At 42.5% G+C, this 27,810-nt stretch overlaps 1 protein-coding gene across 5 annotated transcripts in view; it reads right to left on the reverse strand.

Annotated features, from left to right (window-relative positions):
- The window catches only part of PLCB1 (phospholipase C beta 1), an 845,524-nt gene that overhangs the window by 180,487 nt on the left and 637,227 nt on the right, over nucleotides 1-27,810 (reverse strand). For all 5 annotated transcript variants that reach the window (XM_064275782.1, XM_064275783.1, XM_064275785.1 and 2 more), the window contains exons 11-17: nucleotides 27,073-27,230; nucleotides 17,584-17,666; nucleotides 10,163-10,247; nucleotides 8,429-8,606; nucleotides 4,180-4,247; nucleotides 1,847-1,943; nucleotides 18-102 (exon numbers count right to left, since the gene is read on the reverse strand). In XM_064275782.1, coding sequence (XP_064131852.1) covers nucleotides 18-102; nucleotides 1,847-1,943; nucleotides 4,180-4,247; nucleotides 8,429-8,606; nucleotides 10,163-10,247; nucleotides 17,584-17,666; nucleotides 27,073-27,230 — 754 coding nt within the window. The remainder of the gene's footprint in view (nucleotides 1-17; nucleotides 103-1,846; nucleotides 1,944-4,179; nucleotides 4,248-8,428; nucleotides 8,607-10,162; nucleotides 10,248-17,583; nucleotides 17,667-27,072; nucleotides 27,231-27,810) is intronic.

Raw genomic sequence — 27,810 nt, forward strand, 5'->3', positions numbered from 1 at the left:
CGTCAAATCAAGGATACTCTACAAATTCCACTGGAGTCTTCGTAAGCTGCTCGAGTCCTTTGGTTTCCACGAAAGAAGACATTTCAAAACTTCTGTTTCTTTCTGAGTTAACAAAAATTAAAAAAGAAATAAAATTGAATTATTATTTATAATGTTATAAAGGAAGTAGGCAAATGTTCAATGAAATCGAAGGCAGTTAATTCCCAGCATAACTTTATATTCCATTTGTTTGTTTTTTACTTAGTAAATTATTTACCTGGAAGAAAAGTTGGGTTTTGTTAGATGTCGTTTTTAATATTTACTACTTGGGTCACAGTCAGTTATGGTTGTGTAAGGTAGGCAAATGGTGGCGCTAAGATGGGGAGGTGATTTTTAGAGGTGTATAGTATGGCAATGGGGCCCCTGGGTGATGCAAATAGCTTGTGCTCAGCTACTAGCCTAAAGGTTGGCAGTTTGAACCCACCCAGCGGAACCACATAAGAAAGTTCTGGGGATCTGCTTCCATCAAGATTACAGCCAAAAAAACCCCTATGGAGCAGTTCTACTCTGTAACACATGGGGTCACCATGAGTCACAACTGACTTGATGCAACGAGTTTGGTTTGGTTTTGGAACAGTGTGGCAATGAAGGGCTATTTTATCAGAAGAGCAGGAACCTTTACAGCCTTTTGGTCTAAGTCCATCCAGATTGAATTCTTGGGGCCACTTCAGGGGATTAAGGACAGAGACCACGGAAATGTTTCTGCTAGACGCTGGCAGTCCCTTTCATACCCACATTGCAGTCTGCACACACCCTAGTGTTCCAAACCTCTATGTGACATTGTAATTCCAATGTCAGAAGGACCAATGTCAGAATTCCAAGCAGAAGGACCCTTGGAAATTTTCCAGCGTGATGGCCTCATCTTCCAGATGAGATAACAGAGACCGCTGAGGTGAAGGAGCTAAGGTCTCAATATTCTTGAATGAAAGAAAAACATTTCGAAAGTGAAATCCAATCTTCCAATTAGAATGAGAGAAACAAATTTTTCTTAGTACAGAAGGGCTGAAAGTCAAATTCTTCCACCTTTTCCCACATAAAAATTAAATTGTTTTATAAAGTGTTCATACAAGTACCAGACAGAATACTCGGACCTTAAAAAAAAATCCTCTTGCCGTTGAATCGATTCTGCCCCATAGCAACCCTATAGGACAGAGCAGAAATGCCCTGGAGGGTTTCCAATGAGTGGCAGGTGGATTCCAACAGTCGACCTTTTGGTGACCAGCCTAACGCTTAACCATTTTGCCATCAGGGCTCTGAATACTCAGACAGGCCTCCTTATTTTAAACTGAGTTAACTTTTAGACATTTTCCCCTCTTGAACGTTCACCTTCCATAATCAGAGGAGCCCTCGTGGCAAAGTGGTTAAATGCTCGGCTGCTAACCGAAAGGTTGGCATTCGAACCTACCAACCGATCCAAGGGAGAAAGATGTGGCAGTCTGCTTCTGTAAAGATTACAGCCTTGGAAGCCCTATGGGGACAGTTCTCTTCTGTCCTATAGGGTCATTATGAGTCGGAATTGACCGCACGGCAACGGGTTTGGTTTGGTTTCTGGTTGGTCTAATATGTTTCAGATGACCATGTATGACCCATAGCCCTACTAGGCATTTTGGAGGAACTTGATGGGATACTTGGTCATTTTTTTTTTAACGTACATATGTTAAGATAATGAGAATAATTTTGTGCGTATATTCAAGACTTCATCACAGAATACTTCTATGAAGGGGAACATGCTTTGATCTACTTACTTTGTGTTTAAAGTATACTCACTACATGGTACATTCGAGGTTTTTCTCCAGGGAAAACTTACTTTTTGAAATTTCAAATGACTCAAACTTGACTGGCTGGATATAGTTCACCAGGTTAGACATCTCTTCTGTGGCCATGGCCTCGCTCCCAGCAGTTCCCTGGAGGCAGGAGAAGAAAAAAAAAAAAAAAACATTTCCAGGATCAGTGTCCTATTGTGGAGGGCTCTTTTTCCAGGGCAATGATCACCTGGCCTGGGTTAGCAGAAAACTGTCCCTCCTTTTCTGAAAAAATAATTATTCCCAATATGAAATTGGTTACAGGAGACGGAAAAGGCAGTATCTCACTTAAAGAAGTGAGTGGTCAAAAGAGGGAGGTTTACACTAAGCTACCAACAGCATGTCCCTCTGCTCGCAGCACCACCTGGGAGCTTGTTCGAAATGCAGAGTCTGAGGCCCCTTCCCAGGCCTCCCAAGCTAGAATCTACATTTCAACAAACAAACAAACCCCCTCCGCCCGTCGTTGCTCGTTGAGTGCATTCACTCATATCGACCCTATAGGACAGAGTAGAACTGCCCCATAGAGTTTCCAAGGATCGCCGGGTGGATTTAAAACCCAAAGGAAACCCAGTGTCGTCACATCGGTTCCGACTCATAGCGACCCTATAGGACAGAGTAGAACTCCCCCACAGTTTTCAAGGAGCACCTGGCGGATTCAAACAGCTGACCCTTCGGTTAGCAGCTGTAGCACTTAACCACTATGCCACCAGGGTTTCCCTGGTGGATTTAAGGTGACCCAAATTGCTCGGTAACTTTTGCGAAGTGTTGAGCTGTGGCTCATATTCCACAGAAGAGGGCCTGTAGGAGACATCTACGGTTAATAAGTCAAGAACTCACCGTATAACAAGAAAATTATTGTGTAGGTGACCATCAGACGAATTGAAAACTGCTCTACGTACACAAAAAAAGCATTGCCTTGTTGAAATGAGTTGCGGCGGGCAAACAACTACTGCTTTTCTTTCTAAGCTTTCCTCTCTCCTTCCTTGTTTCCTGTGCATAGATTAGGCGAGGCAGGACAGTGCAGGGGTTAGCTGCTCTCAGGTTCTGGAACCAGATTGCCTGGTTTTGAATGCCAAGCTCACCACTTAGAAGTGGACAAACTTGGGTCAAGGTATTTAACTGCTCTGTGGCTCAGTTTACCCATCTGCAAAATTAGGTTAATACCAGTCTTCATAGCATATAGAGTTGTGCTGATTAATAAATAAGTTTATTGATGTGAAAGGCAGCAATGCCTGGCACGTAGTAAACCCTCATGTTATTTTAGCCATTATTAGCTATTACGTATTACTTTGATACAGCTTTAAGGAAAAAAAAAGACAAGAAAACCAATACTGCAGACTGACTTCTGTTGACTGATGTAATATTTTCTCCCCTGTATAAGAAGACAAGACATGGAGACCAGCTCTCTTTTGAGAACTCCTGTAGCAATCTTTATGTCAAACGTCAGCTGGGAAATGTTCAGTTGCAAATGAAACCATCCAAGAAATAAGACAGGTTTTAAATGATCAAGAGCCACTGATGGAAATTAAACACAACTGGAATAACTGCCAGGCAGAACCACTTTATCAGACATTGTAATTTTATCAGACATTGTAACAGTTTTCCTCTTGTATATTAACTAGAAAGTTAGTGGAAACATAATGGATAAAAAAAATATAGACTACAATTACGGAAATAAGTAGAAGGACATAAGAGAAGCTTATCATTTGTAATTTATTTTTATTAATTTAATTTTGTAAAGACATAGATTCTGAGACTGAGACCTTCCAGGATATTTGAAAGCAGATTCAGTATAAACTTCCTAATACAAAATTTACCATTCCAACTGACCTGCCACTGATTCGCTTCTAGGTTTCGTGGAATTAATATTTCTGAGCTGTTGAAGTTACTTGGGAAGCTTAAGTTTATATTACTAAGTAGTTCAATGGTTCCCAAACTACAACAATGGGATTAACACCAAATTTTGGAACAATTCTTCAAATCTCACATCCTCTCTGGACTGCACAACTGTCTGACATGCCATTTCATTGCCTGAAACGTGAAGCTGGTAGCTTAATATCACACATTTTTAATTCACCCTCTAGATACCTCACTTAATGGAAGGCAATCTCAGTGACTCTGCTCATTATAAAGGACTTTGCTCAATATCTGGCTGATTCCTTCAGGGACCTACGTTTGCACCTTTACTTTGAAACAGGGTGGTGAGAGTTTTAAAGCGAACTGTGATGCTTTTCGCCACTAGATGGCAGAAGTGACCAGGAAATAGATCCAGGTGGAGCGGCACAGACCGGCCAGTTGGTGGAATGCCTCTGTGGGGAGTCAAGGGGAAGATACCCACCTCGTCCATGGAAGACTTTTTACAGTCATCGTCGTCATCATCGTCATCACTTTCCGTATCAGCTTCCCCTGTCAAATTTAATAACAGATCATTAAGCAAACAAATATATACAAGTTTAAAGCACATGTAACCAGGGCTTTGAACCAGTTCCAGTTCGAATCCCTACTGAGAAGTTGTACTTCCACACCAGATATACTGAATCACAATCCACAGTGTAACAAGATCCCTGGGTGATTCTTTAGTAAGTGTTGAGAACCACTGCTCCACTAATGACACTCAGAATTGGTCCCTAACCAGCAGCGTTAGCATTGCCTGTGAACTCGTTGGGAACGCTGGTGGCGTGGTGGTTAAGTGCCACGACTGCTAACCAAAAGGTCAGCAGTTCAAATCCGCCAGGCGCTCCTTAGAAACTCCATGGGGCAGTTCCACTCTATCCTATAGGGTTGCTATGAATCGGAATCAACTTGAGGGCACTGCGCTTGGTTTGGTTTTTTGGTGGACTCGTTAGAAATGCAAATTCTCAGCAAGGGTTCGAACCGGACCCAACCTTGAAAGCCCTGGATGCAACATGCATTACCAAAATTGATTACAGGGTTCCTTGAAGACTGGGCTTTCACTGCTTGTTTCAAAATGATTCTTTCCGGGATTTCCATTTTATTAGTTACAGAGAATTATGCTGACATTTTGAACGTTGATTTTTCTAAATTTGATTTGTGAATACCATTTGAAATTTCCAAATTCTACAAATGCTCGTCCTAATTTTTCTCTATAGGCTTTTCAAAACATGCAACATTCTATGTAGTTAGCTTTCTATGGTACGTGTGTATCCTATTTTAATGTATACAGTCTCTTTCAGAGACTCTCTGATACTAAAATAGATAAATTATCCCTTTTTCATCTTCCCTTCCTTCCCCCAGCTCTGACTCTTGGGTAGACGGCCAGTACGCAGCCCAGAGGCCTAGCATCCAACTCCAAGGCCACAGCAGATGTCACAGAATTGGGGGCAGAAAAATCAGGGTCTAGTAACACCTCTGATTATGCAAAGATTGCTAGGTGCCAACCATATCCTATGATTTACCTGCCAACTTATTTCACAGATGCATTGGTTTCTAAACAATGCACATATCTTAGAAAATGGTGAAGGTCTGTTTTGAGGGGCAGAATACAATGAAGGAACCCTAAAAGTCAGTATGCTTGGAAATCTAACTCTGTCAGACACTATTCAGCTTTATATTTACCCAATGTACTGTCAGGTCAGTGGACTGGTTTTTTTCCCCTAAGATTTAGCGGATGTTTCTGCTAGGCTAAATATCCACACCAGTATGAAGCATTACAGTATTCCACATCTCCTGGATTCATCCAGGCTTGGTAATATCAGTAGGTAAAAAGATCTTTAAGTAAAACATAAAGAAGGCATAATTCTAAATAGTTTGATGACTACTTCTAGCTTTTAGGCACTCTGGTGGTACAGTGCTTGAAAGTCTGGCTGCTAACCAAGATTTCAGAGTTTGAATCCACCTTGGAAACCATATAAACCAAAACCTGTTGCCAGTGAGTTGATCCTGACTCATAGCAGCAGTTGTATTCTGTCCCATAAAAAAAAAAAAAATAGGATCCCTTAGTTAGAATCAACTCTATGGCAAAGGGTCTACCTTTCAGGACTCACAGGCTGCAATAGCACTACTAGCCCAGTAGATGTCAACATTGGCTCAATGATAAGGCTGCTGAAGTTGGCGACGCCCCCACCCCAACAGTCTTTTGCTTTATCTATGTGCTTTTTTTTTTTTTACCTGTATCTATATGTAAATATCCCTACACCCACACCACTTTTTTTTTTTTTTTTACCTGTATCTATATGTAAATATCCCTACACCCACACCACTACCTTCCAAGAAGCTTACAAATGTTTTCATTTGGTTGATGAAGTTCAATCAATTACTGAATGATAGCAGTGAAGAAAGTATTCATGAAATATCTTCAGAGGGAAAAATTTCTGAACCAATAAGGATTATTAGTGGTAAAAAAGGTAGCTTGGTTATTTAAGAAAGCCACATATAACGTCTTTATGATGCTGATATTATGTTAGCATCAATTATATTTTGGATGGAAACCATATTTTATTATATTAGAAATACATTCTTTTAGGAGGTATCTGTTGCCACTTCAAATTATTTTATAATCACTTGTGGCTCCAAATAGTTTGTTACTGTTTTTTAATCCAAGAAGGCATTCTTTTAATCAAGTAATTAAAAAATGGTTGTTTGGCAGAATGTTATGCAAAGTGCTTCATGGAACACAATCATATACCAGTCATTTCAGACATGCAATCAGATCATTGTTGGATTTATGTGAGAAAGAAAGAATTTATCTTCCTTTACTTGCATAGCAGGAAATTGGTTTCTCTTCTAAGTCTTTGGAGGAATCTGGAGGAAGCTTGGTGAACCATAAAAAAAATCTACTCTACCCTGGTTCTTTAATTGAAGCCTGGTGCCATCAAGTTAATTCCGACTCATAGTGACCCTGTAGGACAGAGCAGAACTGTCCCATAGGGTTTCTAAGGATGTAATCTTTATGGAAGCAGGCTGCTACTTCTTTCTCCCATAGAACGAATTGCTGACCTTTTAGTTAGCAGCCAAGTGCTTTAACCACTGTGCCACCAGGACCCTAGTTCTTTCAGACAAGTAGACTTAACAAAGAACTGAATCCCGGAGAAGGTATCAGGCCCACAGGGGGTATGATGAGCAAATGAGTTTTGAAATAAGATCCGTTTTATCCGTTTCAAGTTACTTGAGTTCCCAAGGATGTGCAATAGCTACCCTCCAAGTGACCAATTAGCAGTGCTCTTTATTCAGGAGCCTACCTACATATTAAAATGTCCAAAAATTTCCATTGAAATAAATAACGATTGCACAAGAGGCTGTGGGGTAGCTTACGAAATCTACCAAATTACTAACAGATTGCTGCTTTTTCTCTGTATTAAGCAATAACATTGTTGCCTGTAAATATCATTATTTATGTTATGCATCCAGTTAATAAAAGGGAGAGAGCTAGCAGTGGGAAAGGCAGATGGTAAAAACAAGCACCCACATACAAAGGAAGATGTGACTCGCTTGCTAGCATTCAAGGGACAGAATTTTGTAAGCAAATAGGTGGCCCAGTAATGATATGCCTGTTTGTGCTACTTATTTTGAAACTTCAAAAAGAACATTCTGACTGAGAAAAGAAAATTACTTTTGAGTCGAAATCATCAGAATTCTATAATAATGTTTGAAATGCACATTGAAAGGCTACAATAACACACTCCTTTCAATGAATTATGTAAGGATTTAAATCTAAACACTACAAGGGAAAACTGGCAACTAAGACCAAAAAAAAAAAAGATAAATCAGTGTCCTAGTCAACCTTTTTCCGATTGCCCTAGAGTTTATATCTCATTTTTATTATTGTTTAAAAACACCTTAATTGATATGCGATAGATAGAAAAGCTCACATATTGTAAGTGGGCAATAGGGCAAATTTTCCACCAACTGAACATGCCTGAGTAATCAGTACCCAGATCAACAAGCCAAACAGAACCAGCTCCCAGGAGCCTCCTTGGGCTCTCTCCCAGTCACATCTGCCTCCAGGGTAACTATTATCCTGACTTCTAACAGCATAGATGTGTTTTGCCTGTTTTTGTACTTTCTACCAATGGAACCATACAGTATATACTTTCTGTATCTGACTTCTTTGACTTTACTTACATTTATGAGGTTTATCACTGCTTAACCTGGATTATCAGAATGGATTCAATAAAATCACGAGTCCTTAAAAGCAGAGGACCTTCCCCAGCTGCAGTCAAAGGTGGGGTATAACTAGAGAAGCAGGGTCAGAGAGATGCAATGTTGTTAGCTTTGAAGAAGAAGGAAGAGGGCCATGAGCCAAGAAATCCCTTGGTGGCCTCTAAAAGCTGGAAAAGGCCAGGGAATGAATATTCCCTTAGAACCTCCAGAAAGGAATGCAACCCTGCCAACATCATGATTTTAGCCCGTCAAGATGCTTGTGGGACTTCTGTCCTCCAGAGCTGCAAGACAATAAATTGGAGTAGTTTGTAGTCACCAAGATGGTGGTGCTTTGTTACAGCAACCACGGGAAGCCATATCACTGAAGACTGTGGCACAGAAATTTTAAAGTCCTTCCAAGCTCATTTGCAAGCAGCTGTTGGTAAACCACATAGCGTGGTGAGTACGAGAACGACGCAGCCCCTCACCGGCTCCTGGAGACGAGGGCTCGAACACGCTGGACGAGTCGCTGTAAGTGTTGGAGGCTTGTTCCGACAGCTTCTTTTTGCCACTTCCTTCTGACGACTTGTGTGATTTCTTTTTATTTTTCACCAAGATTTTATACATCAAGTCCATAGGGCTTGGAAGAGGGACTCCAGATTCCAGCTAGCAGAAATGAAAAGCACATTCTTTTAAAAAATACTGCTCATTCTTTCCAGATTCCTGCTCCAAACCCCCAGCCCAGGGCAGCGTATCAAGAATGTCTAGATTATTCTTTATTGCCAACCACGCTGCTCAGTAAATGGCTCAAAATGTGTCCTGCCTGGGGCTGGCTATCAGCTTTTTTTTTTTTTAATTACATGAAAGGTATATTGTCATTATTTTTATTATTATTTTTCTACCAAAAAAATCAACATGAATGAGATCATTGAAATGTATTGGTAGATTTGGTGTACTAAATCTGAACTTCCCTGACGTTTCTCATGGACTATGTAAACCCAGCCACCTTAATTTAGGAGAAATAAGAAAGCCCTGGTTTGAATTCTCAAAGTAGGAAAGCCAGTTCCAATGTGGCTTCTGCCAGGAAGAGATGGTAAACATGGGCAGGAGCTTCCAAATGAGCCACTGGAATCATTTTTCCAGAAACAGTTTAAAAAAAAAAAAAAAGCAAAACTCCCATTCAAGCACTCAGTAGATTAGCTGCAGAGCTCCTTGGCGCCAGAAGTGAATTGGGGGCTTCAGGTTTCCTGCCAGCCCTGAGATCTGCGTCACCTGTATTCGCAAACTTATTTCTAGTGTTTCAAGCTTGCACATCTAATGAGAAAGTCAATGTCCCATGAGAGGGTTATTAGACACTGTAACAGAGAGCATGTGTGCAAGTCACAAGACAGGTTATTTTTAGAAAATCTACTGAATTCCCGTAAGTCCTCCTCTTTGCTTGTAACGGGTCTGGGGACTGGTGTGAACTCATTTAAGGATGTGTGACAACTGGGCAAAGGGGAAGAAGAGGGAAGAGGCTACTCTAGGATATTCCCACTGCTTCCTTCCAAATGTCCTGTGCACATCAATAGAACGCCTGAGACCTGCTGCACCAGCAGGTCCATGCAAGGAAATAAGCAGCAGCCAGCTGGGACAGGCCACCTGCAGTGTTCCGTTTTGCCACCACTTTCTCTCAAAGGGTGTGATGAGGCTCAGTGGGAAGTGATCAGAGCTCTGTCTGCTCAGGACTGTCTGCATGGGCTGACTGTAATTGGTGGGTATTCTGCGCTCCTGACTGAGTCATGTGTGGCCAGGAGGGAGGGAGAAGACTGTGGGAAGAGGAAGACAACAGATGCACATTGCCAGCATCCTCCTGGTCAACCAGTTCATTATCAGCTACATTAATCTTATCAAGAACTCTAAACATGAAAAGAGAGTGAGGAAGTCTCCCCTCTGCTCCAACCCCAAACCAATAACATCTAAACCCATTGCTGTGGTGTCGATTCCAACTCGTGGCAACCCCATGTGTTACAGGGTAGGACTGCACCATAGGACTTTCTTGGCTGTACTCTTTATGGAAGCAGATCGCCAGGTCTTTCTCTCATGGCGCTGCTGGGTGCCGCCAACCTTTAGGCTAGTACTTGATTGTAAACCTCTTGGGCCACCTGGGGGCCTTTTCTTCCTCTACCCCAATTGTAAATAACATGCATGCTCCTTCAGGAACAAACATCAAAGTTGCTTACTGGGTATTTTTCCAGTGGCTCCATGAGAAGGGCGTCCCCAAATATCAGTCGGCAGTACTCCGCCATCTTGGCTTGCTGTTTTGGGCTAAGGGAGAACGAGAAAGAAAGAAGATTTATTCAAAGAACCTGAGCAGGATTATACTGGCATTAATTACAGAAAGAGGGAATTCCCTCAGCCTATCATTCAGGGTCAGTTTTCATCATTCTAAACCCTGTTTATTATCCTGACTTTTGAGAATCTGAACAACACAAGAGAGGAGGATGGTGAAGGCAATGGCCGTAGGCTGTTCCTGAGACAGACCTGCATAGACACAGGCAGAGAGGATGGCAGGTCATTTGCCTGCCACTGGCTTTTGGAAATTTCCAGAGTAAGACTTAGTCCCTCTTGTTTAATTTCCTGATTCTAAGTCAAATGCAAGACACTGGGAGGGGGAACATGTCTCAATATGTGAATTCTTGGGTGAAATTCTTTGTCAAAGTAAGAGCGAGTTGAGTAGCAAAGGAGTGTTTATAAGGAAGTAGGTGAGGAGGAGAGAGAGAGGAGAAAGAGAATATTTTAAAATGTAGAAAAGGGCAGACAGTGTGTACACTAGCTGAGGGTGGTCCTGGAGGAAAGATAAAAGGAGCCAGCATCTTGGGGGAAGGTGTGGGCTACTTTTATGTGCATAATGAGGAGGCGAAGGGTGTAGGAGCCCGAGTGTGTGACCAGTAGGAACCTGATCTGAGGGAGAAAGGCAAAGCTGCAGGGTTCCCTGAACTGAGCTCTGGGCTCTGGACCCCCCGCCACCTCTATAAAATGGGGAGACTAACAACTGTTCTTGGTAAGAGACAAAGCACGCTGAGAAGATGAAATGAAGTTATGGACTCAAGCATGTTTTACATATTGAAAGAGAAGGGCAAAGATAAGATGATCCCGCTGTTGTAGGGCAGCAACCACCAGCTAGACTAGACAACTTGTGCACCTGGTAACGGGTGAACACAGTTGATATAAGCTAGTATCTGCATTTTTTTCAATACTCGTGCTTTCCTTCACCTTTTCAAAAAGCAATCAAATATTTTTCTCATTCAACAGAATGTTCAATATCATTATAGAGTTGTTCAATTCCCTGGGGTTTTATGGGCACTGATTTTGATCTACAGGCTGTCAAACTTGATTTCCAATAGTTATCTCGACATGCCGCAATGTTAATGCATTTTAGCAGACCTGGGACTGTACTAAGAATAAGTAACCATGATAAAAAGTCTTCCTTACTACGACTGAAACCTACTGTAAAATGGAGTTCTTATTTTCAGTCCCTTTTTTTCTATGAATGTTAAATCTGGATCATGGACTGTCTTTTCTTGGTGGGGATAGGGATGTGGTGCTTTGGGAGTTCAAATTACATTGCAGTAGTCCATAGCGAAAAACACTCTTTTTTTTTAAATCGTTTTTAGGAGTCCTGGTGGCACAGTGGTTAAAAGCTACGGCTGCTAACCAAAAGGTTAGCAGTTCGAATCCACCAGCCACTCCTTGGGAACCCTATGGGGCAGTTCTACTCTGTCCTGTAGGGTCTCTACGAGTCAGAATTGACTTGATGGCAACGGGTTTGAGGTTTTTTTCTTTTTTGTATATTCTTTTTAAAAACAAAGCATGCATTTGGAGGGCCACGAGAGTTCTCTGGGGTTTGAACATGAAGCTGAGGTCGCGGCTTTCCTGTAACTGCAGGGAGACACGCAGGAGAGATTCACAGAGCTTACAAACTCTTCATCACAACTTCACACCTTCTCGTCTTGACTTTCTCGACCTGTGCGAGGTTTTACTATGTGGCTTATGCAGCCCACAGAATGTTCTGTGACATTCCTCAGAAGTGTTAGAGAGAGGAGAAGCTGTTCATCAGTGGACTGATCCTGAAAAGCATTTGAAGGTGGTCATTTAAGGACAACTCCCTAGAAACTGTGTCAGTGAGACCCTGGGGAACAGGCAGTGAGCAGCTGATGGGGCAGGGCACAGCCCCGGGCAGGCTCAAGTTCAGATGTCCTCGCTCAAATGAAAACACGCATACAGAGTGCCACCAAGTCAGCCCGCTCTTGGGCTGCAGCTGAGATAAAGTCCATTAGCACTGGGCCCACACTTCCCAGCTTACGCAAAGGAGCTGGTCCAAAGCCCACCTTGACTTTACAGGATGACCCTATTAAGTATCACAGAGCCTTGCTACTCCAAGTGAGGTCCATGGACCAGCAACACCAATATCACCTGCACCTTGTTAGAAATGCAGACTCCTGGCCTCTAATGCAGATTCTGAATCAGCATCTCTGGGAGCCTAAGAATTTATGTCTTAACAAGCCTTCTAGATAATTCTGATGCACACTCAAGTTTGAGAAGTTGTACCTTGGGGATCTCAAGTCTGAAACAAGTTCACCTGGAGTGAAAGGGGCAGGTTTTATCCTGGTGCTCAGCTTTCAGGATTTCTCCAGCAACCATATTCTCACTGGTAGCGGCTTGGGGGCAATGTGGAGTCCTCTGCCAGGCAGTCCCCAAATCAGGCCCCAGAAGGATTTTGCTGGAGCCAGGATTCTCTCTTGATTCCACTAGTGAGTCCTCGGATCTGTTAACGATGCAGGTGACAGGGTGTAGACCCCAAGTTCACTGCGTAAGGAGTGGAGTCCTGGAACCTGCATTTTCAATAAGCCTGCAGGTAATTCTGATTCAGGTGGTTAAAGGACCACAGTGTTTAGAGCAGCCGCTTCTCAGACTGTAACACTCATTCAAATCACCCGGAGATCTTACTACAGGAAGAGTCGGGCACCGTGTCTGGGACGGAGCCCCTCGTTAGGTGCCCTCGAGTCAGTTCTGACTCATAGTGACGCTATGTACCACAGAACGAAACACTCATTGTTATGTTTGTGCCCACTGTTGTAGCCACTGTGTCAATCCATCTCGTTGAGGGTCTTCCCCAGTGACGTAGATGCTGCTGCTCCGAGGACCACACTTTGAGGAGTAAGGATCTAAACGTGACTTAAACTTTTTAAAACCTGGGTCAACACTGCCTGTGATGGAAAGAAAACAAGAGGTGGGTGCCCAAGAAAAATGTAAAATGGGCTATTTGGTAATCGAGCTATTCAAGTCCTCAATAAAACCACATGCCCACCTGAGAGAAATGAATCAGGGCAGAGGGCAAACGGAACAGAAAAAGTCAGGAGAAAACAAAGCAAGTGTAATTGTGGGCGAGACCTGCAGAAATAAAAGGCATTACAACTACAACTAGGAAGCAAAAAAAAAAAGACCAAAAGCAGGAAGCATTTAGAACGTCAACATCTGCTACCATGGAGATAAAAGAGGAGGAAAAATTCACAAATACATTTTTAGCTTTGGGCCCCAGTGGACACTTCTGAACATATTAAAATAACCCTAAAATATAGGCGGAGCCCTGGGATAGTGCACAGTTTAGCGCTCAGTTGCCAACTGAAAGACTGGGAGTTCAAGTTCACCCCAGAGGTGCCTCAGAAGAAAGGCCTGGCAATCTACTTCTGAAATATCAACCGTTGAGAATTCTATGGAGCACAGTTCTACCCGACACACATGGGGTCACCATGAGTGGGAGTCGACTGGACGGCAACTGGTTAAAGAGTAGGCATCTGGAAAAGTAGTCAGTTTTCTATCCAGAAATGTGCCCTATTTCAGGGGGTAAAATTGTCCACTTCCCAACACCAAGGGAAGAGGCCACCAAGCTGAACTAAACCAACTCCCTTCTCTACAGTTGAAGTATCTACCACCCATCGAAGCTAAGGACCTTGTCCAAAATCTCACAGTTGTCCATGGCTGAACCAAGGCTAGACGTTACTTCTCTTGAATCCAGCGCAGAGTTCTTTTTATAATGCTAGCTGCCAAATTAGGTAGAACACCAGAGTCAACTGGGGGTATTATTATAATTTTCTAAAGATTGCCAAGTCTCATTTCCAGAGATTCTAATAGAGGAGTTGGGGTGTGGCTCAGGAACCTGCATTTGGAAGAGACTAGGAGATCCTGATGTAGTCAGTGTAGAAGGGCGTTGGGGAACCACTGTTTTTATTCAGCTCCTTCTTATCTCGAGCATAGGTTTAAAGCAGCTAACTGCTGATTTCCCATTGGAGTCTGTGCCTAAGTGATTTCAAATATTTGGAGAGAAAAGCAGAAAATGCAGTGGATTCCCATCCCCCCCCCCCCGTTTTTCCAATATGAGTTTTGTTTGGTGGTGTGGCCCAAATTAACTGGGACCAGAGTTCTGAATGTGACATACTGGATACACAGCACAGAGGAGACTAAGCAGGTCACCAGGGATGGCTAACAGTTTTCTGATAACGAGATGAGGTCCTCCTGGGCTACTGTGTTGAGAAGGATCCTGAGGTTATACCCAGGCTTGGTAGGCAAGAGTGTTGTCACCGATGAACCATCTCTGTCACAGGTTTGGAAACCCTGGTGGCATAGTGGTTAAGTGCTATGGCTGCTAACCAAAGGGTCGGCAGTTCGAATCCGCCAGGCGCTCCTTGGAAACTCTATGGGGCAGTTCTACTCTGCCCTATAGGGTTGCTATGAGTTGGAATCGACTCGACGGCACTGGGTTTGGTTTTTTGGGTTTTTTTGGTCACAGGTTTTGGAATGCGCAAGGCGGCCCACATGTCAAGCACAGGGTTTTTACCAGCTAGTCAGTTTTCTTGGGTATGTGACAGTCCTAGGAAAGAACTGTGAGGAGTGATTTTGCTATCTGGAGCTGAAGGACAAAGGAAATAAGAAGCAAACAACTTCCTCTTACAATAAAATTCATTCTCAGCATTCCAACCATTAGATGATTGCAATACTTTGGGATAAACTCATGTAAACTGGGAAGGTCATTTTCCTATTTTTTTTTTTTGTCACTTAAGACTTATTAAAATTTTTAATAGCTAAAAATGTATTATTTTTAAACCAGAAAGGCAGTACGATGTTGTTACTCTCCTGGCTTTTGTGTACAATGTAGGACTTAGTTTTCGTGTGCAGATTTGGATCCCTGTACTGACTGGGTGTTAAAGGCTGCAAAAGACATCGTGTGGTTGACAGTTACAAGTCACATAAACAGGAACATTGCAAGCAGTTGCCTTGGGGATGTTCTGATTGTCTTAACTCGATGCTTTGAAGGCTCAAGATGGTTCTGCTTAGTTGTGGGTAGACGGTGTTGGTTATAAGCATGCATTTTGAAGCCAATTTTCTGGCTTTGAATCTCAGGTGTGACTTTTTCAGCCTTTCTGGGACTCAGTTTCATCATCTGTGAACTAGAGATAATCATAATATTTACTAGTAGGAGCCCCTGAGTTCGTGGTGAGGGTTACATGAGCTTCCAAAAACCAAGATCAAACCCAGTGCCACTGAGTTGATTCCAACCCACAGCGACTCTATAGGACAGAGTAGAACTGCCCCATAGAGTTTCCAAGGAGCGCCTGGTGGATTCAAACTGCCAACCCTTTGGTTAGCAGCCGTAGCACTTAACCACTACGCTGCCATGTAAAATTCCTGGAACACTGCTCATTACATAATAGATGTTCAATAAATATTAGCTGTCATTGTGTTCATGGTGGCAGTGGTTGTTAATACCTCCAATCTTTGGGTCAGCTGCAGAGTACATTAACTGTACCACCCAGTGACTCCAAAAATTAGCTGTTATGTTTATGGTGTTGGTTTTGATCGGTCTCACCTTTGGGTTTGCAGTCGATTGTCAAGTGCGTTAACTGTGTGTACCACCCAGAGAATCCCAATATTAGCTGTTATGTTTATGGTGGTGGTGGTTGGTACCAGTCTGGTTACCTCAACGGAAAGTTCAGTGTAGCATGTGTGATAATCAAGAATGGAACCACAGCCTTCTGTTTTGTCTATGTGAAATAGAAATATTACTTTAAGAAAACAAGTATGCTGGATGCCTTTTCTTCAGAAAGGAAATAACACATCAACAAGCCTGAGAACTGCAGTGCCTGGAAGAAAGGTGCTAAAGCTTTGTTACAGACTCGATTACAAACAATGGACGGAAATGAGAACAAGCTCCAGGAAAGTCACATACAAATTAGAGCCGATGAGGCAGACTAGGTATTAAACCCAGTGACGGGAGAGGTGCTCCTGTAGGTTAGAAGAGAAATAGTAATGGACAAGAATAAATTCTTTTCTCTCCAGACGACCCTCACAAATGTTAGAAAAACTATGTGCCTTGTGATAACATCATTCATCGGATGATAGTTTCAGAATGGAACAGAATCAAGAGCTGATAAACGTGAAATGGATTTCCTGAAGGCAAACTAGAGATACAGATAATTACAAAATTGGTTGCTTCAAAATAATGTCTCTCTCTCTTTTTTTTTTTTTTATAGATAGGCTAACACATTTTCCCATTTAGCTGAAATCTGGTCACCACCAAACTACTTCTTTAAGTTAGTGAATTCTTTAAGAATCAGTGAGTCAAAGCTCATGTTGCAAATTAGTTGGACAAAGAGAATCAGTGACCGGAGAATGACTGTCAATTGGAAGGACTGAAAACAGGAACTTGTGACCCAAATTAGGTCAGGTGCTGTTGGCTTGAGTTAAGAAATCTGGCTTCGATCCTTGAAATGAAAGAGGGAAGTTCACAAATGCTTTTTTGAGCAGCGCTAGTCACACTACATATTCTTCAGACATTTGTTCCATGGACTAAAATTTTAGTTCCATGAATTTTTGATTCAATATAGGGAAAAACATTTTACTTTGATATCCTTTAGAGTGAGTAACTATGATAAACCGATATCCATTTATTAGACATAAAAGTGTCTCACTTTAGTACTTGGTGTTAACATGAGTATAAAACCGCCAAGTCAAAATTACCTTTTCTTTGTATAGCTCAGCAATGAATGCTGTTGATTGTAAAATAGGAAAATATTTACAAGTATTAGCAAACAGGGAAACCAATGGGAAAGCGAATGGCAGAGTATTTGGTGTTGTAAGTTCTATATAAGTGCAAAGTGCAGGACAGAATTGATAGTTCTCCCACCACCAGCCCAGGGTATGGGAAACTGGCTGCTTTCATGTGGCAAAACTGACTATAAACTGGAATGCAACAGAAGGAACAACTGAAGGAGGATTATAGAAAGAGCCCGACACATTCAGAATCTGTAATAGAGGCATATATTATGTACAGAAATGCATTCCACTGCACTGTAAAAAAAACCTGAAAAATCATACTATGGCATGAAAATAGGTTTCACAATCCCAATGGATTATCTGAATGTTAATGAGATTTAAATGAACAATTCCATCATATACAGATGAAAACATGCCACATAATACATAACATGACTGAAGAACACTATTAATCTAAATGCCAAATAATTTTAAATCTGATGAACAATGATTAAACAAGCCTGATTCTGGGAAAAAAACTCCCTATTGAAGGGCTGTATTGAGTACTTACGAATCCACGTGGTTCTCAAAGGAAAGGAGGATTGGAAAAGGCGAAGTCTTAAATGCACACTCAGCGATCGCTTCTATCACTTCCTAAAAATGAGAAGATCCATATTGTTATGGGTTGAATTCTGTCCCCCAAAAATGTGTGTCAACTTGGCTAGGCCATGATCCCCAGTATTGTGTGACTGTCCACCATCTCGTTGTCTGAGGTGATTTTCCTATGTGCTGTAAATCTTGCCTCTATGATGTTAATGAGGCAGGATTAGAAGTAATTATGTTAATGATGCAGGACTCAATCTACAAGATTAGGGTGTGTTTTAAGCAATCTCTTTTGAGATATAAAAGAAGGGAGCAGAGAGACAGGAGAACCTCATATCACCAAGAAACAAGAGCCAGGAGTGAGCGAGTCCTTTGGACCCGGGATCCCTGTACTGTGAAGCTCTTAGATCAGGGCAAAACTGATGACAAGGACCTTCCCCAAGACTTGACAGAGAGAAAGGCTTCCCCTGGAGCTGGCGCCCTGAATTTGGACTCCTAGCCTCTTGGACTGTGAGAGAATAAATCTTTGTTAAAGCCATCCACTTGTGGTATTTCTGTTATAGTGGCAAAAGATAACTAAGACACATGTATATTCAATATACTAGAATGTGCTGTATTCTAATAAAACTTTATCCACAAAAATAACTGTGGCAGACCACATCTGGCCTACAGAAGATCATTTGTGCACTCCTGGACTAGCCTGGTCATTTGCTTAAAACCTCTTGCCATGAAGTGGATTCCGACTCATAGCTACCCTATAGGACAGAGTAGAACTGCCCCATAGGGTTTCCAGTGAGCTGCTGGTGGATTCGAACTGCTGCCCTTTTGGTTAGCACATGAGCTGTTAACCACTGCACCACCAGTGCTGTGGTTACTTGCTTAAGCAAAGCTTAAAACTTGATTGTAACCAATGGTAAAAGGTAAGTTTATATTACAGACTTTGAATGTTGTTTTCATACCCAATAGTTAAGTTTAATACCTTCATTAATAGAATTTCCACCCATGGTTCATTTTTACATTAAAAGAAAAAAAAATCTTGCAAAAGTAAGTGTAAATAGAAGTGTAATTAGTATTAGCTAACTTTTCTGATGATGATTGTCTGAGTGTCCTTCTTGACTGTCTGAGAACTGCCCCAGCTGCACTTATAATGAAAGTTAATTGTAGAGTTACCCCAACAGCATTTGGGCCAATAAGAGCCAAGCCTGAAGCAAGTGAGGAACCCGCCCCCTCTCCATTAGGAAATAGGTTTATTGCCCGAGACTAAGGCTCTCTGTCTCTTTGTTTTTGGTTAATGAGTGCTCCCTGGTCCTGCTCTCGGAATTCTAAGGGGTTAGACCCCCTCTGAGCCCTGGTGGCACAGTGGTTAAGCGCTCAGGTGCTAACCAAAAGGTTGGCAGTTTGAGCACAGCTCCTATAAAAATTATAGCTGAGAAAACCCTTTGAGACAGTTCTGCATGGTCACATGAGGTCACTATACGTCACAAATTGACTCGAAGACACCTAACAACAGTCTTCTCCATGGAATCCCAGGGTAGTGCAAAGAGTTAACACACTTGGCTCCTCACTGAAAGGCTGGAAGTTTGAGTCCACCTAGAGGTGCCTTGGAAGAAAGGCCTCTCAATCTGAAAAATCTTCTGAAAAAAAATCAGTCATCAAAAACCCTGAGGTGCACAGTTTTACCCTGACACATGTGGGCTCAGCACAAGCTGGAATCGAGTTGACGGGAACTGGCAGTCTCCATCTCCATTGCTTCCTGAGTCTGGCTCTCTGCCCACTGCAGGGACGCTGTGCTGCCTGAACCACAGCAGGGGCCACTGGGGCTCTTAGACCTTCCTGTCTTATTTCTCCTATTCTTCCATTTTTCTGCTTGTGTACTTGTGCACTTCTGGCCTTGTGTGCTTAGAACCTACATTTGCAATGGAGCCTCCCAGGTTACCTCTCATGCCCTGCTCCTCTAACTTGGCCTCTTACAAAGGCCTGTTGTGTTTAATTTTCCACATGGTTTTGGCTTCTGGCCCCTTCCTGCAGGTAAGGTGGAAACCAGGGGTACTATGTGAAGGGCACCCACAGCCTCAATAACAGTAGTGTCGAGAATGACTTAATTCAACCCCAGTTTTCACTCTGGCTTAATAAAAACCCTTTTCATATATAATCATACTCATAGTGACCCTATGAGTCAGAACTGACTCGACAGCAACAGGTTTGGTTTTTTTTTTTTGGTCATATATAATGGTCATACATAATATGGCAACCATAAGCTGAAGTTTGACTTTTCCAATTTTAATTACAATATTGATAGCTTACTGGGTGTTGTGCATCGTTGTAAGGATGTCAGTGTATGAAGTCAGGTCACTGAACGTGTACAACAACCGTAGGTGGTAAGCTGTTACCATCTCCATTTTACCTACGAGAAATGGAGGCAAGAGCCGGGAAGGGGGATTCTCCAAAGGACTGCAACCAGTAAGTGGGAGAGCCAGTACTGGAACCCTGACAGTCTGGCTCCAGAGCTGCAGTCTTTTTTTTTTTTTTTTTTATTTATTGTGCTTTAAGTGAAAGTTTACAAATCAAGTCAGTCTCTCATATAAAAAGTTATACACGCCTTGCTATGTACTCCTAGCTGCTCTCCTCCTAATGGGATGGCACACTCCTCTACTCTGTATTCCCTGTGTCCGTTCAACCAGCTCCTGTCCCCCTCTTCCTTCTCATCTTCCCTCCAGGCAGGAGCTGCCCACATAGTCTCATGCGTCTACTTGAACCAAGAAGCTCACTCCTCACCAGTATCTTTATCTATCTTATATTGAAAAAAAAAAAAAAAAATCTTATAGTCCAGTCCAATCCCTGTCTGGAGAGTTGGCTTCGGGAATGGTTCCAAACTTGGGCTAACAGAGGGTCCGGGGACCATAACCTCCAGGGTCCCTCTAGTCTCAGTCAGACCATTAAGCTCCAGAGCTGCATTCTTACCTTCTATATCCCGTCATTATCTTTTCTTCCCATTGTCCTCCCTCCTCCCTCTTTCCCCATCTCTCCCACAGCCACAGTTTAGGAAACTTTTTTAAGCCTTTAAGACCAAAGAAAATATTTCCTGAATGTCATCTAATAATTTTAGTTGGAAGCAACTGAAAGCTCCGGAAGTTCCACTGGTAGACTCCTGTCTTAAGCCTTTGAAATAGTTTGTGAGATGCACATTATCATTAGGATGAGAAGATTTGTTAGAGCTTTCATGCTTCTCAGGGAATGAAACTCTATTTTCAGATATGCTCGATTTAACAACATACTCAAAGTTAATACATTTTCATCAAATATTTTATCACATTACTCAATTTTCCATCTTGCATAACTGCTGGTTACAAGAAAGCTACACGGGGGGAGAAAAAGGACGGGCTGAGGGATGGGGTGGGCGGGCGGGTGGGTGCCCAGGGTGGAGAGGAACAAGACTGAGTGGGATTGGAGAGAATAAAGACAGAGTGGCGGAATTATGATGTCACAGCCATGAGAAAGGCTAAGGAAATGGGCACAGACACAGAAGAACAGATGTATGAGATAAACAATAAATAAACCCAAAGTGCAAAAAAAAAAAAAAAAAAAGTCCTCCATAAAGACGCTGAATTACAGCATGTCCCCTGTTCCGGAACATAACCTTTTATTCTGGCCCATCCACTAATAAATAGGTGGTAAATGCTGAAAGAAACTCTGCTTTTTTGGGATATATCACACACAGGTATTCTGGATCACATATGCCGAGAGCAGATAAACTGTGTGACATAAAAATCGAGAATCTTTGCAGTCAGTTTATCCTGCTGCAATATGTACAGTGGCTATAGAATCTAGTCTAGTTATACCGTAAAGGTCAGGCTCAAGTGTGTGGGAGAACCAAAACTGGTACACATGGGGAAAATCTCTTCATTGCCTACCAATATATTGGAGCCCTGGTGGCTCAGTGGCTAAGAGCTGGGCTGCCAACCAAAATGTCATCAGTTTGAATCTACCAGCTGCTCCTTGAAAACCCTATGGGGGCAGTTCTACTCTGTCCTATAGGGTTGCTAATGAGTTGGAACCAGCTCGACAGCACATAACAACAACAAGCAATATATTATTACAGATGAAATTTTACACATAAAAATGAAGAAGGACAAAATTTACTTATCTGATGCTCAGGGGCAAGAAAGACTAAAAACGTAGGCTATGCTTTGGGTTTGGAAAATTCATTCAAAAAAAAAACATTTATTGAGCACCTACTATATGGCAAGGACTCCCTGGGTGGTGTAAACTGTTAATGTGCTCGGCAGCTAACCAAAAGGTTGGAGGTTTGCGTCCACACAGAGGTGCCTTGGAAGAAAGGTCTAGCAATCTACTTTTGAAGAATAAGCCATTGAAAACCCAGTGGAGCACGGCTCTACTTGGACACAGATGGTGTCACCGTGGGTTGGAGTTGACCTGACAGCAATTGGTAACTGATTTCTATGTACTAATTGCTGTGGTAAGCAATAAACCTACGAAGTAGGTGCTATCAGACCCATTGTACAGAGAAGATGAGACAGCAACTGGTTACTATATGGCAGGTTTTGTTCAAAGTATTTGAACCGATCAGAGAACGAAACAAAGATCGCTGCCTCCTTTGTGGAGATTCTAGCAGAAAATAAATAAGGAACATAAGAAATAAATTAAGCGGCACATTATAAGGTGGTAAGTGTCACGTGGTAAACAGAAAAATTAAAGCGTGGAATGGGGTGTCAGGAGTCGGGGGAGTGGGACTGCTGACTGGCTACACCATTAGAGTGGTCCAGTAGGCCTCATTGAGAAGGTGACATTTCAGAAAAACTTGAAGGAGGTAAAGGGTGAGCCATGCTGACATCTGGGGGAAGAGCATTCCAGGAGGAGGGTATAGCCACTACCAAGGCCATAAGGTGGGGCCTGCCTAACGTGTTCAAAGAACAGAAAGGAGGCCGGTGTGGCTGGAGCGCAGTAAGTGAAGGGAAAAGAAGTTAGGTGGAAGAAGTTAGGTAACAGGAAACAGATCATACAGGGCCTTGTCCCCCGAGTCTCTTCCTACCCTTTCTCACAAAGTTACCTATTGAATTGTGTCTCCCAGAAAAAACAAGTGGAAAGCCTAAGCCCTGGTAACTGTGAATGGAACCTTGTTTGGGTTCCATTTGGGTCTTTGAAGATGTTAACAAGAGATCATACTAGAGTTCCTGGGTGGTGCAAACCATTAAGTGCTCAACTACTAGTCAAAAAGTCAGTGGTTCGAAACCACCCAGAGATGCCTCAGAACATAGGCCTGGCATCTGCTTCCAAAAGGTCACAGCCTTTAAAACCCGATAGAGTGCAATTCTACTCCGACACACATGGGGTCACCATGACTCAGAATGGACTAAATGGCAACTAACAACAACCGCAGGGTCATACTGGAGTAGGGCGGGTGCTAACACAGTATCAGTCCTGTCCTTACAAAAGAGAAAAAGAGGCACAGAGACAGACACAGAGGAAAGATGACCATATGACAATAAAGTTATGCTGCAGGTGCAAGCTAAGAAACCCCTGGGGCTACAGGAAGCTGAGAGAGATAAGAAAGGCTCTTCTCTAGAGCTTCACAGACAGTGTGGTCCCGCCAACATCCTCAATTCTGTCTTCTAACTTTCAGAAGAGTGAGACAATAAATTTCGGTCAAAGCCACCCACTTTGTGGTGCTTTGTTACAGCAGCCCTAGGAAAGTAATACATCCCCCTGCCCACTGGTTTCTGGAGAAACGTACTGCATGCTGGTAATCGTGCAAGCCAGGCATCTAGGGTGTAAAATTTAGAGACACTCTCAGGTACCAAACCTGCACTTGCATAACCCTGAGAGTGAAGACCTCCTTAAATTTTGCATCCTAGGTGAGCCTTAGTTGCCTCACTCTAGTCCCAGCCAAGAAGGTTGGAGGTTCAAGTCCACCTGGAGCCACAGGGAATCCCTGCTACTGGATATTTTTCCACAAAACAGGTTGGCATTTCTACTCTCCATATCCATCCCCACCTGCCCCAACCCCACCCCATCTCTTCCCAAACTCTCTATGCTGCACATGCACGGTAGCAGGAATGCACAGGTGGACAAAGCAACCACCGGGGTGATGGTTTCCTCCTCTTTTCAATTATCCTGCTCACCTCCCCACCTCCAACTCCAGCAGGCAAAGAGGAAGCTATGCTCTGGTTAGATTGAGTCTTTCAATATCTAAACCTGTCACCATGTGTGGATGTGGTTGAGAAGAGGTGCTGCTGGGGCCCAAGAATGAATGCTCAATAGCCTGTGACTCTGGGGTTACAGATGTGATTGAAGGAACACTTGTACGGTCGAGTGCACGAGGAGAATCACTCGGAGCTGAGGTGATGGCAGAGGCCAAGGAGCAAACGCTTCATATAAAATAAATATGCCTTTGCGCTTTGCTTCCTCACAAGCAACTCAAAGAACTTTGAGGATGGCAAATCTTTTAGAAGATATAATTGTCCCTCACACACAGGAGTCTAAGGGGTAGCATGGGGACAGAGGGCAGGGAAGTGGGGCCTCTGGGCCTTGGGTCAATGCCACTGGTCCCTTAGCACAGTGGCAGCTCTATCGTGATGCACGGTCCGCATTTCTGGGACCATCTCCATCCATCAAGAGACACATGAGCCCAAACTGCATCCACCCCACACCAGTGTCATCTGTTCCCACTTTTTCTTAAAGATCCAACCAGGTTTGGGTTGGTATCTTAGATAGGTGACAAAGGACAATAACAGGGACTGTGGGAGAGGGGAAAAAGAGCAATGAAACAACAACCCAGTAAGTTTCCACTTAAGAAAATGTAATGACCTTAAGAGTGCTCAATTTCAGGAGCAGATGAAAACTCTGAAAGATTTTGATCAGAGTTAAGGTCAACCCCATACTAAACTTTGTTGTAAAATTAAGTGAAGGGTGCTATTTTTCTCTAATTATTGTATTATAGGCTAAATTTGAGAAATCATGAAAAGTCAAATTACCTAGACACAACATGGTAAACATATTTAAGGTGCTAATTATATACTCTGAACATATTTTTTATTACTGCCAAATAAAGCACATTTGACCTGAAAAATCCATTTGCCTAAACTCAAACCTGGCTGTCCCTTGAACATCTTGTTTCTCTTTGGTTGTTCTCTCAAGCAGTAGCTGTTTATTTTCTTACATTCCAAGTGCCTCAGGGCTAAAATGTGGGGTTGGTGTTCTTTTTGTTCTCAGTGCTGCTTCCAAAACATTACTTGTCAATACTCTAATTCGAAATAAAAAAATTAAAAATCCCACATCTCGTAAGGCAGCCATTCCAGTTTTTACCCCTCCCTCACATCTATTATCTGGTGACCTCCCCCTCACTTATCAAACTTGTTGGCAAGTGGCTCACTGTCTTCCTCTTCATCCAAAGCATTGTCGCCAATCTTGGTGACTTTAACATCTGATTAGTCCAATGTTCTGCCTTTCAGTTCTGCCTCTTCATTTTCAATAGACATGTCCTTACTCCTCCATAGATATTCATATACTTGGGTTCTTTTTCCATGGTTGCTTAGGGAAAGAAGAATTAGGAACCCAGAGTTGGTTGTGCCTTGAGACCCAGCTTATGGATTGAGTTGTGTCCCCCCAAAAATATGTGTTGTAAATCCTAACTGCTACACCTGTGGTTATAATTCCATTTAGGAATGGGTTTTCTTTGCTATCTTAATAAGGCAATATTAGTGTACGGTGTGTCTTGAGTCAAAGCCTTTTGAGATATAAAAGGAGCTTATTAAGCAAGCCAAGATGGGGAAGATAGATGCCATGCCACATGAAGATCACCAAGGAGCCAAGGGACAGAAGATGAAAAGAGACCAGGCCTTTCCCGCAGAGCCAACAGAGAAAGAAAGCCTTCCCCTAGAGCTGGAGCCCTGAATTCAGGCTTTGAGTCTCCTAAACTATGAGAAAATAAATTGCTAAAAGCCACCCACTTGTGGCATTTTTGTTACAGCAACACTAGGTAAGTGATGCACCCAGATAGTAGGGCTCCTGCCTTGGACCTGTGCTCTTGAACTCTGCCCTCTGATCCTTCTTTGCTGAATCCCTTCCAAAGGGGTGAGAAGCCTGAGTCGGCCAAGAGGATATGCCCTCTGGAGTCCATAATCTGCCTGCTAGATCACTCTTAGGTACCTAGGACCCCCGTTTTTCCACCCATATGGTTCCAACCTGATGTACAGGCCTCTTTGGGATGGCTCTCTGCAGTAGACGTGGACTGAACTTAGATATTTAGGCTTGGCTGTCTATATGCACGAATGTGAGGTCCTGAAAGAGAAAGCAGGTGATTGAACACCAACCCAATCCCTGGCTACTGAAAATGGCTGCTGCTTCTTTATCAACAGATAGATGAGCGAAAACTGCACCCTGCCTCCTAGACAGACTATGTTAAGATACCCCATCATAGAATTACTTTTGCTTTCTGATGGTACCCAATCTAGATATAAACTCTGATTCCTGGGCACTCACCCAGATCCCCTCATACAAATCCAAGTCCTGTAAGTCTTTTCTATCACCGCTTACCGGAACATCACATAGATTCCCATGACGAGCTTCCTCCCTTGTTGCATGAGTCAATAAACCCAACTTTGTTTGACTAAAGGTGTGTTCCTCGGGGTCTCTGACTGATAGGTAACAACATGCTAATACTGGTACATACTACTTAATATTCGATTCTATCGTTAGAACACAGAAGATTATACAATAATTAAATAATTGTAATTAATACAATAATAATAACAATAATAAGAAGAAAGGAAGCAAACAAGATACATGCACCATTATGGAGGAACCTCCTAAACAGTGTAGAGTGAAAAAAGCAAGATAGAAAATAATACATATTACAGTATGAATCCATTTATCCTAAGTTCAAAAACTGGTAAAACTACATTGTCTAGAAATGCACAAAGAACGAGTATAGCTCTGTAAAAGAGCAAAGTAGTGATCACTAAAATAGGATCATGGTCATCTCTGAGTATAGGAGGTCATTCTGATGGGAATGGATATACGGGGTGTTTCTGGGTGTCAGTGAGGGTCTTTTTTTTTTTTAATTTAGTTGGTAGTTACATGGGTGGACACTTCATATCCATTAATTACATTGTACAAATAAGTTGTATATACTCTGTGTTATGTATATCATATTTTGCAATAATAAAATGCGAGAAAAAACAAGGGTGATAAACATGACATGACAAATAAATTGATATTTCCTTTTATAAGGCAGCCTCCTTAGAATTGTTATCATGACTCAATTCACCTGATACCAATCACCCATGGGTAAAATGCCAAGTTTTAGCCTCTGAAATTATAAAGATGATTAATAGCCTATAGACCTAATGGTGACCTGGGACTATCCATCTCAGGCGGCTTTACTCAAAGGGTTCAGGTCTCCCCAGCTCCTTCCCTTAGCAATATTCATTCACTGTACCTTGAAGGATATTTCAGTTGTCATGGTGAACCCGTGGGTGATGACGGGTTCCTCTTCTGCAGTCCGTCCCTTCCAGCAGTCCAGCTCCACACAACGACAACCAGACAGGAGCACTTGGCGATACATCTCTACGGAGGAGTTTCCAGCCAACTGGCCAGCTGAAAAAAACCAACAGAACAAACTCCAGGATCTCATGAAGCAAGGAAGACAGTGGGGCTTCCTAGAAAGGGTCTTTAACAACAGGAAAGCAAAAAAAAAAATTAAATGCTGGAGTAGTCCTCAGTCTTTCTTCTGCCTCAGCATACCAGAAGGAAGTGGCACAAACCTGAGTGTAATTGTGGCTCCTTACCAGTGGTTTGGAAACCCTGGCGGCATAGTGGTTAAGTGCTACAGCTGCTCACCAAGAAGTCGGCAGTTCTAATCCACCAGGCGCTCCTAGGAAACTCTATGGGGCAGTTCTACTCTGTCCTATAGGGTCGCTATGAGTAGGAATTGACTCGACGGCAGTGGGTTTGGTTTGGTTTTGGTAGCAGTGGTTTGGGGAATGAGAGAGTAGAGGGAAGGGCAGTGTAATAATAATGGTGACTCAGGTTTATTAACTGCCTACTATGTGTCAAGTGTGGTTCTTAGGACTTTACGTGTTTTATTGCATTTAATCTTCACAGAAGCTCTCTGGTATAAGTACAGTTTTTATTCCTTTCTTCTTTTCTTTTAATACTCATTTTCAGAATACAAAAA

This window comes from Loxodonta africana, chromosome 24, assembly GCF_030014295.1.
Source record: "Loxodonta africana isolate mLoxAfr1 chromosome 24, mLoxAfr1.hap2, whole genome shotgun sequence".
In the NCBI taxonomy this organism is placed as follows: domain Eukaryota; kingdom Metazoa; phylum Chordata; class Mammalia; order Proboscidea; family Elephantidae; genus Loxodonta; species Loxodonta africana.